This window comes from Mustelus asterias, chromosome 25 (assembly GCF_964213995.1).
Source record: "Mustelus asterias chromosome 25, sMusAst1.hap1.1, whole genome shotgun sequence".
NCBI lineage: Eukaryota > Metazoa > Chordata > Chondrichthyes > Carcharhiniformes > Triakidae > Mustelus > Mustelus asterias.
Window position 1 is genome coordinate 10,076,534 of NC_135825.1, and position 13,722 is coordinate 10,090,255.

The 13,722-nt window shown below is 45.7% G+C and overlaps 1 protein-coding gene across 2 annotated transcripts in view; it reads left to right on the forward strand.

The window, feature by feature from the left end:
* Nucleotides 1–13,722, forward strand: part of pik3c2b (phosphatidylinositol-4-phosphate 3-kinase, catalytic subunit type 2 beta) — a 191,054-nt gene that overhangs the window by 135,792 nt on the left and 41,540 nt on the right. The window contains exons 16-18 of one of the 2 annotated variants that reach the window (XM_078242059.1): nt 5,419–5,607; nt 8,189–8,282; nt 10,180–10,274. The exons of the other annotated variant lie outside the window; for it this stretch is intronic. Of the exons in view, the coding sequence (XP_078098185.1) occupies nt 5,419–5,607; nt 8,189–8,282; nt 10,180–10,274 (378 nt within the window). The remainder of the gene's footprint in view (nt 1–5,418; nt 5,608–8,188; nt 8,283–10,179; nt 10,275–13,722) is intronic. 2 annotated transcript variants of the gene reach the window in all.

Sequence of the window (13,722 nt, forward strand, 5' to 3'; positions counted from 1 at the left end):
CACCTGGTGTAGAGAATGACTTTGGCAGTGCGACATTGTCAGAGGGACCTAAAATAAACTTCCATTCAGCAGAAGGGCACGAGTTTTGAGTTAAGGGAGAGATGAGGATCCGTGGCAGGGACGGTAATGATCAGATCAGGAGACTGGGGCGTCATTACCAGCTCAACTGTAACATTTTAGTTTTGTCTCTGCGTCCTTAGTGTATGATCGATGTGCACATGCAATGAGTTAATTAAAACCTTGTATATTTCTTTCACTCTCTTCCCCCCCCCCCCGTGACCTCTGCTGTTCGTGCAAAACTTCGCTGGTCAGTGGGACACCCCCCCCCCACACCATTTCCCCCCCCCCCACCCCCCAGGCCAACATGAACACAGCCATTTAACTGGACTGCAGCTTAATTGACATCTGCTCCTGGGTTTTGCTTTTCTCCAGAGGCAACGTTTCCCCTTCCTTTCACCCTGACTGGCAGAACGCCCCTTCGATCTCCACGACCGACCCGGGTTTTTAGTTTTATCCGGCGGCAGTCAGAAGTGAAAATTATTTTTTTAATTTTAATTTGCGCTCGGGACGCGAGTTATTGTGCAAAAGAAAAAGCTGCATTTGGTTTAACCAATTCAAAGTTGCCCTGACAACGTCCAAGGGCATTGAGACTCTGTCGCATAATTGGAGTCACGCCTGGGTCAGAGAGCTGCAGTGTCAAGTTCTCTTCCCCCCCCCCCCCCCCCCCCCCCCCAAGGCATGCATGGGTTTTAATGACAATACAACAGCCTTTCACGGTGATTTTTTAACTTAGACTTTTCAGATCTGTTTAATTAAAATTTACAACGTGCTGAAGTGAGATTTGAGTTCCCAACCCCTGGCTGCCGGTCCACCGCATTAAGCACAACACTACCTCTTCAAAAAGGGTATTTTTAAAAATTATTTTCATAGGTTTCACAAGGAGCCCCCCTACCTCAATACTAATACAATGGGTATTTAAAAAAATACTCCTCTTAGATTTCACAAGCCCCTTAACCCATATCTGCGTGGGTTCCCTCCGGGTGCTCCGGTTTCCTCCCACATGCTTAAAGACGTGCTGGTTAGGTGCATTGACCCGAACAGGCGCCGGACTGTGGCAACAAGGGGAATTTCACAGTAACTTCATTGCAGCGTTAATGTCAGCCTTACTGATAAATAAACTTTACTTTAACCCTCTCTCGCTGAGCAAATCGTTGTCTGGTTGAGAGGGCGCCGGGCGCAATGTTTCCTGTTGTCTATCGGTGCCCGATTGTTCCGCTGCCAGAAGGTGCATGAAGGTGTATGGATCTCTGGTTATTGTAATGCTAATCCTGCATCAACTGGAACATCCTCATAACAAGTCAGTGGCAAAGCCTTCAGAGAAAGTTGGCTAAATATTGACGATGATCGCTGAATTGAAAGAAAAATAACATGAATCATTAAAGAGGGGATGATGGACAAGTTCAGATTAAAAACCATGATAAAAGAATACTGTCTTCTGTAAGTGACTGGTTTCCATCACTGAAGCCATCCCTTATACACTTCCTCCTCCTCCCCTCCCCCAGCCTATCTCTGTAGAATCAATCCAGCCCGGTCCTCTCAATTCTATCCTCTTGCATATCGCTGATTTTAATTGTTCCAGCATGTAATGACGTCAATCAGGCCATTGAGGTTGGCCTATGTGCAAAGGGACCTGGGGGTCCTTGTGCATGAGACGCAAAAACCCAGTCTGCAGGTGCAACAGGTGATCAAGAAGGCAAATGGGATGTTGGCCTATATCGCAAGGGGGATAGAATATAAAAGCAGAGGTGTCTTGCTGCATCTGTACAGGGCATTGGTGAGGCCGCAGCTGGAATACTGTGTGCAGTATTGGTCCCCTTATTTGCGGAAGGATATATTGGCCTTGGAGGGAGTGCAGAGAAGGTTCACCAGGTTGATACCAGAGATGAGGGGTGTTGATTATGAGGAGAGACTGAGCAGATTGGGTTTGTACTCGTTGGAATTTAGAAGGCTGAGGGGGGACCTTATAGAGACCTATAAGATAATGAAGGGGCTGGATAGGGTAGAGGTGGAGAGATTCTTTCCACTTAGAAAGGAAGCTAGAACTAGAGGGCACAGCCTCAAAATAAAGGGGGGTCAGTTTAGGACAGAGTTGAGGAGGAACTTCTCTCAGAGGGTGGTGAATCTCTGGAATTCTCTGCCCACTGAAATGGCGGAGGCTACCTCGCTGAATATGTTTAAATCACGGATAGATGGATTCATGATCGGTAAGGGAATTAGGGGTTATAGGGATCAGGCGGGTAAGTGGAACTGATCCACTTCAGATCAGCCATGGTCTTATTGAATGGCGGGGCAGGCTCGAGGGGCTAGATGGCCTACTCCTGCTCCTATTTCTTATGTTCTTATGTTCTTAATGGAATATGAACCCCCTGATTAAGGAGTCACAAAAAGATGTCCTTGATTAAGGAGTAAATTGATGTGCCAATCAGGGAGTCCTTGCCTTGTATTTAACAGAGCGCCAGTTCCTCTGGCACTCCCGAAGGTAGACTGCTGACTGATAGCACTCTGCGTACTGTTGTTGGAATTGTAAATAACGGGATTTTGGTGAATTGACTTCTGTCTCCGAAGACATATTACACAGCATTTCCAGGTTTCAGCTGCCAAGGCCCAAAGCACTGGAATTCCCTCCCTAAACCCCTCAGCCTTTCTGTCTCTCTCTCTCCACCTCCTAAGATGCTCCTTTAAACCCACTTTTTTTTGACCATGCTTTTGGTCACCTGTCCTAATACGTCATAGAATCCCGACAGCGCAGAAGGAGGCCCATCGAGCCTGCACCGACAACGATCCTACCCAGGTCCTATCGCTGTAACCCCATATATTGACCCTGCTAATCCCCCCTGACACTTGTGGACAACTTAGCATGGCCGATCCACCTAACCTGCGCATCTTTGGACTGTGGGAGGAAACCGGAGCACCCGGGGGAAATCCGCGCAGACACAGGGAGAGTGTGCAGACTCCGCACAGTCAGCGACCCAAGCCGGGAATCGAACTCGGGTCCCTGGCGCTGTGAGGCAGCAGTGCTAACCACTGTGCCACCGTACTGCCCATATCCTTATATGGCTCAGTGTCAAATTTCGTTTGCTGCTCCCTGGGATGTTTTATTGTGCTGTGTTATTGTTGTGATTTAACCAATAGCCATAGAGCATTTTTAAATTATAAATCCCCTTATATTAAGTTGATCTTTCTCTGCACCCTAGCTATGACTGTAACACTACATTCTGCACGGTCTCCTTTCCTTCTCTATGAACGGTATGCTTTGTCTGTATAGCGCGCAAGAAACAATACGTTTCACTATGTGTTAATACATGTGACAACAATAAATCAAATCAAAATCAAATTGATTTAAGAATGCACATTCTGAATTATAGACAGTGGGCATGTCTTGGAGTTTAATTCTCAGAATTGGGTGACCTCAGCCAAGCAGGGCTGCTAATACTACAGTGTCCTTAAAATAAGAGTTGGGAGTGAGGCGAGGGAGGTGTTGATGAATACTGCCAGAGTAAACTGCCATCTTTGACAGTAACTGGAAAATAAAGTAAAGTTTAAAGTTTATTTATTATAGAACATAGAACAGTACAGCACAGAACAGGCCCTTCGGCCTACGATGTTGTGCCGAGCTTTATCTGAAACCAAGATCAAGCTATCCCACTCCCTATCATCCTGGTGTGCTCCATGTGCCTATCCAATAACCGCTTAAATGTTCCTAAAGTGTCTGACTCCACTATCACTGCAGACAGTCCATTCCACACCCCAACCACTCTCTGCGTAAAGAACCTACCTCTGATATCCTTCCTATATCTCCCACCACAAACCCTATAGTTATGCCCCCTTGTAATAGCTCCATCCACCCGAGGAAATAGTCTTTGAACGTTCACTCTATCTATCCCCGTCATCATTTTATAAACCTCTATTAAGTCTCCCCTCAGCCTCCTCCGCTCCAGAGAGAACAGCCCTAGCTCCCTCAACCTTTCCTCATAAGACCTACCCTCCAAACCAAGCAGCATCCTGGTAAATCTCCTCTGCACTCTTTCCAGCGCTTCCACATCCTTCTTATAGTGAGGTGACCAGAACTGCACACAATACTCCAAATGTGGTCTCACCAAGGTCCTGTACAGTTGCAGCATAACCCCACGGCTCTTAAACTCCAACTCCCTGTTAATAAAAGCTAACACACTATAGGCCTTCTTCACAGCTCTATCCACTTGAGTGGCAACCTTTAGAGATCTGTGGATATGGACCCCAAGATCTCTCTGTTCCTCCACAGTCTTCAGAACCCTACCTTTGACCCTGTAATCCACATTTAAATTAGTCCTACCAAAATGAATCACCTCACATTTATCAGGGTTAAACTCCATTTGCCAACTTTCCCTCTATCCCACACCTCCTTACTTTCATCATAAGCCGACCATGGGGGACCTTATCAAACGCCTTACTAAAATCCATGTATATGACATCAACTGCCCTACCTTCATCAACACACTTAGTTACTTGTGACACTTATTAGTGTCACAAGTAAGGCTTACATTAACACTGCAGTGAAGTTACTGTGAAATTCCCTTAGTCGCCACAGTCCGGCACCTGTTCGGGTCAATGCACCTAACCAGCACGTCTTGCAGAATGTGGGAGGAAACCGGAGGAAACCCGCGCAGTCACGGGGAGAATGTGCAAACTCCACACAGACAGTGACCCAAGCCGGGAATCGAACCCGGGTCCCTGTGCCACCGTGTCACCCCTGCGGGGATCTCCTGCTTTTGTCTAAGAGTCTGCTGCCGCTCACTATCCAGGTTCCAGGCAGTTGGACGAGTGACTATTCCTGTGTGGTAGCAGAGGGCTGCTGCAATGCATGGAATTGTACCTCGATGGATTGTCAACTTTGACAGAGGGATGGGTTGGAAAAGTAAATTGGTCAAACCCTGCAATGGGGGTAAATCAAGTTCATTCTATTTATGCCGGCTAGAATTCATTTGATTCAAATGGACCTCCTGTTGACCCCGAGAACAAGTTTGATATAATTAGGTTCTGTTGCATTAATGTTACCCAGGGCAGATTTAAGTTCTTTCTTAGTAATACGTCCTCATGTGTAACTTTATGTCACATGGATTCAAATGAATGCCTTATCATGACCCATGTTAGGACGTTTCCACCAACAAGCCTGACCTATGCGACCAGGACGGAGCAAGAGTGTCTGAGAAGCCGCTTCCAATCTCTGGCTACTTTGATGTCCTCTGAGGCCAGATGGTTATGTGCAGTAACGATGTCGTTGTGTCTTTGGTGTCTCGTGCTGACTGATGACCACCCTCTGCTTCTCTTGACCCTCATCGCTCCCCCCCACCCCCTCCCCCAACTCCCGATCCCCTGCAGGCTGACAGAAGCTGACAAGAAGCTGTTGTGGGAGAAGCGATATTACTGTCACGCAGAATGCAGCTGCCTGCCTCTGGTGCTCGCCAGCGCCCCCAGCTGGGAGTGGGCCTGCCTGCCCGATATCTACACCCTACTCAAACAGTGGAATTGTCTCGGTCACCTGGATGCATTGGGTTTGCTCCATGCGACGTAAGTAGTGCAACAAACATGAGTATAGACAAGGTAATGGCTCATTTCCCACAGTGTCATTGTAGGTCCATTGCTTTTAAAAGTATGTTGTTGGTGGCCATTTCACCCAGTTACATCATCTATCCACAATAAACTATCGCCATCAGAACAAAAAAGGCTTACATATATATAACATCTTGCAGGATCACTGGATGTCCTGAGGTCCATTACAATCTAAGAAGCATTTTTAATGTGTAATTACTGTTATGATATAGGAAACATGATATATTATGTTGGTTGCACACAGCAAACTCCCACAAATAGCAATATGATACTGACCAGTAATCTGTTTTTTGTATATTGATTGAGTGGATTGGCCATGCTGAACTACCCCTTAGCGTCAGGGGGACTGGCGAAGGTAAATGGAAGGGGTTGTGGGGATGAGGCCTGGGTGGGATTGTGGTCGGTGCAGACTCGATGGGCCAAATGGGTTCCTTCTGCACTGTAAGATTCCATGATTCTATAGCTCCCAACCTCTCTAATGGTCTTATCTCTTTCATCCTTTCCCATTGTCCTTATCCTTCTTTGAGATTTACCTTTCCCGGGGTATAAAATCTTTTAGATTCTCCTCATGGCCACTACTTTCAGGTAACATAAAATTTAATAACCTTGACTTATTTATGACCTTTTCTAATTCATTCTAAATTCATTCGTGCCTCCCTTTGAAATACAACAGTTAAAAACCCAAATCCACACGGACATCCTAAAGCAATTAAATTCACACACACACGCCCCACAACTTACTTTACAGAATACAACGCTGGACCCCAGAAATATTCAAAAAAAACATTTTCTTCCCAAATGAAGTGTCAAACTTGATTGTGGACTCGAACCCAGAACCTTCTGACTCAGAGGCAAGAATGCTACACACTGAGCCACAACTCACACACTAATGTAACATGCTAATTGCTTATTTCACAAGCATTACTTTACACAGATGATACTCACGAATTTCACATTTAATGTTTAGAGTAGATTTTCTGAGCAGCATAAACTCCCCCAACAACGAATGCCAACTAAATAATTCAAACAAGAATCTTGAAAGATTTAAGCACATCATCATGCATAAAAAATGAAGGCACTTGTTCAAGGAGCCAGAAATCCCTATGGAATCATATCTCAATGAGGAATTGATAGAAACATAGAAGATAGGAGCAGGAGGAGGCCATTCGGCCCTTTGAGCCTGCTCCGCCATTCATCACGATCATGGCTGATCATCCAACTCAATAGCCTAATCCTGCTTTCTCCCCATAACCTTTGATCCCATTCGCCCCAAGTGCTATATCCAGCCGCCTCTTGAATACATTCAATGTTTTGGCATCAACTACTTCCTGTGGTAATGAATTCCACAGGCTCACCACTCTTTGGGTGAAGAAATGTCTCCTCATGTCCGTCCTAAATGGTCTGCCCCGAATCCTCAGACTGACCCCTTGTTCTGATCTTTCAGAAAAGGAGGGAAGGGAATTAATAAGGGGCAAAACATAAATGCATCAGTGGTTTATCCTTTTATTCATTCAGCAGCAGCCATCAAAAAGATCAACATTTTAACATTCGCTGGGTGGATAATTAAACCTTAGTTTTTGAAATAAAAGATAAGAACAGGAGCAGGTCATTCAGCCCCTTAAGCCTGTTCCACTATTCAGTTTAAATATGGCTGTAGAGTATCTAAACACCATTTTTCTGACTTGATTCAATTTTCTTTAATATCCTTGGCAAAGGATATTAAGGGGAGGCAATGGCCTAGTGGTATTATTGCCAGACTATTAGTCCAGAAACCCAGCTATTGTTGTGGGAACCTGGGTTCGAATCCCGCCACGGCAGACGGTGGAATTCGAATTCAATAAAAAATATCTGGAATTCAGAATCTACTGATGACCATGAAACCATTGGCGATTGTTAGAAAAACCCATCTAGTTCACTAATGTCCTTTAGGGAAGGAAATCTGCCTTCCTTACCCGGTCTGGCCTACATGTGACTCCAGACCCACAGCAATGTGGTCGACTCTCACCCGTCCTCTGAACAGGGGCAACTGGGGATGGGCAATAAATGCTGGCCAGTGACGCCCATGTCTCACGAATGAATTTAAAAAAATAAGAATCTATACATCTCAATTTATAAAATTTCAATTGAACCCCACTCTCAGCAGCTTTTTGGGGGGAGGGAGTTCCAGGCATATGCTAACGCTTTGTGTGAAGAAGTGCTTCTTGATATCACCTCTGATTAGCTTTGCTCTGATTTCTAGGTTATCTCCCTTTATGGTGGTCGTTCATTTCTCTGTACCTACCCTCTCAAAGATGTGGAGTTGCCGGCGTTGGACTGGAGTAGGCACAGTAAGTAGTCTCCTGGTGTTGTGAGACTACTTACTGTGCCTACCCTCTCAAAGCCTTTAATCATTTTGAACATCTCAGGTGATCATCCCTTACGCTTAGATACCTGAGGGAATGTACACCTATTGTATGCAACAAGTACTGACACGCTAAGCTAATGCCATCCCAGTCAGTGAGCTAATGCTGCCCGATGCTGGTTCCTTGCTGTTATTCAGATTCCCTGATCAGGAGTTGCGCCATACTGCAGTGCAGTGGATGGAGACTATGTCCATGTCAGAGCTGGTGGATTTCCTACCTCAGTTAGTACAAGTGAGTACTGCACCTTCACACAACCTGGAATTTATTTCTATATTTGATTAACTGACTGTGACATTTGAGAGGCTGACCGGCCTAAGACGACTAAGACCAAGTGTAATCCTCAGGTGAGTTCGAGGCTGGAGGATAACTGGATCAGGGTTTACAGAAGTAATTTAATCCACGTTTTAAAGTCAATTTATTTTATTTGCATGCCATTATAAATGCCAACCAGTTGAAGTTGCCTGTGTAAATTTGTTGCAGTGTAATTACACCCTCCAACCAAAGTGGGTGCTGCATCAACTCCACTTGGGGAATAGGAGGAGGGCAGTAGAGGGAGGACATGATTATGTCCTCCCTCTACGGCGGCACGGTAGCACAGTGGTTAGCACTGCTGCTTCACAGCTCCAGGGTCCCGGGTTCGATTCCCGGCTCGGGTCACTGTCTGTGTGGAGTTTGCACATTCTCCTCGTGTCTGCGTGGGTTTCCTCCGGGTGCTCCGGTTTCCTCCCACAGTCCAAAGATGTGCGGGTTAGGTTGATTGGCCAGGTTAAAAATTGCCCCTTAGAGTCCTGGGATGTGTAGGTTAGAGGGATTAGCGAGTAAATATGTGGGGGTAGGGCCTGGGTGGGACTGTGGTCGGTGCAGACTTAGAGGGATTAGCGAGTAAATATGTGGGGGTAGGGCCTGGGTGGGATTGTGGTCGGTGCAGACTCGATGGGCCGAATGGCCTCCTTCTGCACTGTAGGGTTTCTATGATTATCGAATATCAGATTAGCGGCACTAATGTCCTCAAAATGAACAACAATAAGCACGCCCTATCTATTTAAGATTTAAATTATTGTCATTCCATTTCAATCCCAGAGAGATGGTACACATGGTCACCTTCCTGGTGTTTCCTCCTTTGTTGATCTTGCCTTTTACTTTGTACTCAGTATCACTTGTAGCAGGTAGCTGTGCATGTCTGAGTATGATGTGGAGATGTCAGCGTTGGACTAAGATGGGCACAGTAAGAAGTCCCACAACACCAGGTTAAAGTCCAACAGGTTTACTTGGAATCATGAGCTTTCAGAGCTCCGAAAGCTCCTGGTGCTAAATAAACCTGTTAGACTTTAACCTGGTGTTGTGAGACTTCTTACCATGTCTGAGCAGTAAGTGTCAGACCTCCCTTTTCTCCAAAGGGAAATAAATGAGTTATTTTACGGTTTATTATCTCTTCCACCCTACATCAATGAACCATTCTCTCAAGGGACTATTAACCTGAATTACTGTTTGCCATGATTAGCATTGTATCTTTACTTTTAAAACCACCTTGTCAAGAGAATGAGGCACAGAAATCAGACCTGACTGCTAAAGTTTTAGCAGATCTATGAGATCAGTGATTTTCTGAACTATTGGGTGGCACAGTGGTTAGCACTGCTGCCTCACAGCACCAGGGACCCAGGTTCAGTTTCAGCTCGGATCACTGTCTGTGTGGAGTTTGCACGTTCTCCCTGTGTCTGCATGGCTTTCTCCGGTTTCCTCCCACACTCCAAAGATGTGCGGGTTAGGTTGTTTGGCCATGCTAAATTGACTCTCGTGTCAAGGGGTAGATAGCAGGGTAAATATGTGGGGTTACAGGAATAGGGCCTGGGTGGGATTGTGGTCGGTGCTGACTCGATGGGCCGAATGGCCTCCTTCTGCACTGTAGGGATTCTATGAACAAAGCTAAATTACTGTCCAATAAACAGAGCTTGGCTTGTCTGCCTCGTGACAACTGGCTCGGCAAGAGGTGAATGTCTGCTCAGTCTGCATATGGAACTTTAACACGTCAAGACTGTAGGTGGGTCCCTGCATTCATGTTGATACAGCTTCAGAGAGATGGTACCTGAGATGGAGTGAGTTACATGTCCTGTGTTTTCCTACCTTGCAGGCCCTGAAGTTTGAATGTTACCTGGACAGCCCCCTGGTGAGGTTTCTGCTGCGGAGGGCCATCTGCGATGTGAAAATCGCTCATTATTTCTACTGGTACGTAAACCAAACCAATCTGCCAACGCATGCCACTTTCTACGTAGTTAGTGCCAACACAGACACTCTTCAGAATTTTAATCCCCCAAAAGTGCGTGGACTTGATTAAAAAGCTTGATGATATTGAAATAGGAACTGAACATACCCACTTCTGGTTTAATTGCAGCGGTCAACCAATCCACTCACAGCAAGTAAGTTTGGTATTTTAGGAAGGCTGCTTGCCTTCATTTTTAAAATGATTCTATTTTCAACCATAGTTTATTAGGATTGCCCTGGCCTTGCGAAACTCAATAAGTAAAAGGATGTAGGAAGGACTGGATCCGTAAGGTAAGGAACCAAAAGAGAAAACGCTGGAAAATCTCAGCAGGTCTGGCAGCATCTGTAAGGAGAGAAAAGAGCTGAGTCCAGATGACCCTTTGTCAAAGCTAAAAGGTATAGAAAGTGGAAGATATTTGTACTGCAGGGGGAAGGGGATGAAAGATGCATCCGCAGTAATTTGCTTTTATACCATAAGGTAAGGACCTTATTTCCATCTTTCCACCTGCTATCTCTGTTGGAAAGTAAGATGACACTCAAAGAAAATCTAATGGGTTGTCTAGACTTGCACATGAAGAAGTCATCACCTGTTTGAGATATTTGAGGGTGACTAATGCCTGTGAATCTAAAAGATGGGAAGAAACTGATGTTGCTGTTAAATCAAACCTGCCAAAAATATGTGTGGGACATGTACCTGTTTCTTATTCTTTTATGGGATGCAGGCGTCGCTGGCAAGGCCAACATTTGTTGCACATCCCAAATCGCCCTTGAGAAAGTGGTTGTGAGGCACCTTCTTGAACCACCTCAGTACAGGTGGTGAAGCAGTGCTGTTAGGAAAGGAGTTCCAGAATATTGACCCAGCGGCAATGCAGGAACAGCAATATAGCTCCAAAGTCAGGATTGTGTGTGGTTTGGGAGACAACTTGAAGGTGATTGTGTTCCCATGCACCTGCTGTCTTTGTCCTTCCAGGCGGTAGTGTCTGTGTGTTTAGAAAATGCTGTCAAAGGACCATTGATTAGTTTCTGCAGTGCATCCTGTAGATGGTACACAATGTTGCCACCACGCGTCAGTGGCGGAGGGACTGAGGCCGGGATTCTCCAATCGCGTTCGCCCCGCCGACGCTGCAAGTGAGAATGGAGAATTTGACTCTCGGCCAAAACTGCATTCACTGCAGCGGGACTGGAGAATCCCAGCTGCGGGCGAGGTCGGAGAATTCCGACCTAATTGCTAAGTTGGTAGATGGGGTGCCTTTCAAGCAGACTATTTTGTTCTGGATGGTGTTGAGCCACTCACCCAGACAATTGGAGAGTATTCCATTACACTGCTGACTTGTGCCTTGTAGATGGTGGAAAGGCTCTGGGGTGTCTGGAAGTGAGTTATTTGCCTCTGAATTCCTAATCTCTGATCTGCTCTTGTGGCCACACCACTTGTGTGTCTGGCCCACTTCAGTTTCTATCAGTGGTAACCCCCAGGATCTTGATTCCGTGACGGTAAAGCTATTGAACGTCGAGGGGTGATAGTTGGATTCTCTCTTGTTGGAGATGGCCATTGCCTGGCATGTGGGTGGCGTGAATGTTACTTGCCACTTATCAGCCAAGCCTAAGTTTTGTCCAGGTCTTAAAGAAACAAAGAAAATTACAGCACAGGAACAGGTTCTTCGGCCCTCCTGCACCAACCATTCTGCCCAACTGAACTAAAACCCCTTACCCTTCCGGGGATCATATTCCTCTATTCCCATCCTATTCATGTATTTGTTAAGACACCCTTGAAAAGTCACTATTGTATCTGCTTCCACCACCTCCCCCGGCAGCGAGTTCCAGGCACCCAGCACGCTCTGTGTAAAAAAACTTGCCTCGTACATCTGTACTGTCATAAGAACATAAGAAATAGGAGCAGGAGTAGGCCATCTAGCCCCTCGAGCCTGCCCCGCCATTCAATAAGATCATGGCTGATCTGACGTGGATCAGTACCACTTACCCGCCTGATCCCCATAACCCTTAATTCCCTTACCGATCAGGAATCCATCCATCCGCGCTTTAAACATATTCAGCGAGGTAGCCTCCACCACCTCAGTGGGCAGAGAATTCCAGAGATTCACCACCCTCTGGGAGAAGAAGTTCCTCCTCAACTCTGTCTTAAACCGACCCCCCTTTATTTTGAGGCTGTGTCCTCTAGTTTTAACTTCCTTACTAAGTGGAAAGAATCTCTCCGCCTCCACCCTATCCAGCCCCCGCATTATCTTATAAGTCTCCATAAGATCCCCCCTCACCCTGTCATAAACTGTCCTGCTCTCAGCGAACTATTTTTAACCAAGAAATATTGCATTTTTTAGTGGTGAATTTTACACATAGCAACAACGATGGTGGATATAACACATTTCAAAAGTACATTCTCCAATATTTGGCAACTTTAATCCAATATTGACTCCCGTTGTACTCCTGTCCCGAACAGGTAAACTCACGCCTTTGAAAAGCATTCACAAATGTCGCATTTAAATTAATGTTTAAATCCCCTAAACTGAGTACAATCTGCCCCAAATTAATTGGTGATGCCTCTCTCAATTTTGTTTTTTATTGAGGGGTTGCTTATTGAATACAGACTGCTTCAGCATTTGAGAGTTATAAATGATACTGAACATTGTGCAATCATCATTGAGCATCCCCACTTCTGACTTTATGTTGGAGGGAATATCATTGATGAAACAACTGAAGATGGCTGGGCTTTGGATACTACTCTGAGGAACTCTTGCAGTGATGTCCTGGGACGTACACTGTTACAAAAATGCCATTTGTGGAGAGAGCTGGCACGGACAGTGATAGCAAGTATCAAATTTAATGCTGTTATTCCCCAGATGGTTTGTTTTAAAACAGTAGAATTTGTCATTTGAAGGCATTTTATAATCATCAGTTTTGGGGCTAGCGATGCGGTTGAGCATTGGATTAGCAATGTGAATGGTGGAAAAAGGGGTGAGTTCTGAAAGAAGTTCCAACCCTGCACCAGTCCCAGCTCCCGCGCCGTAAATCTTGAATGCATTGCTATATAGGCAGTGAACGTAAATGATGTCTGATATCCGAAATAGATTGATAAGAGGCAGCTCCAACTTCAGAAACTATGTTTCCTTCCTCGATTGCAGCAGCAAATGATTCAGCGTGTGAGCAGTGTGTTTCATCAAGTATTTATCTTTGACTTTTGCTCCCATCGATTTTGGGTGGGCGGGTCCCTAAGGTTGGGTGGGCGGGTCCCTAAGGTTGGGTGGGCGGGTCCCTAAGGTTTTAAGCCCAAACAGAGAGCCTGCAACCTTGGAGGTTCAGCAGCCCGGCTAGAGGTGGGTGCTGCCACTATCGGAGGAGGAAAGGAAGCCATTTTGAGGTGCCCTCTTTTTTTCTAATTTATTTGTCCGTGGGATGTCGC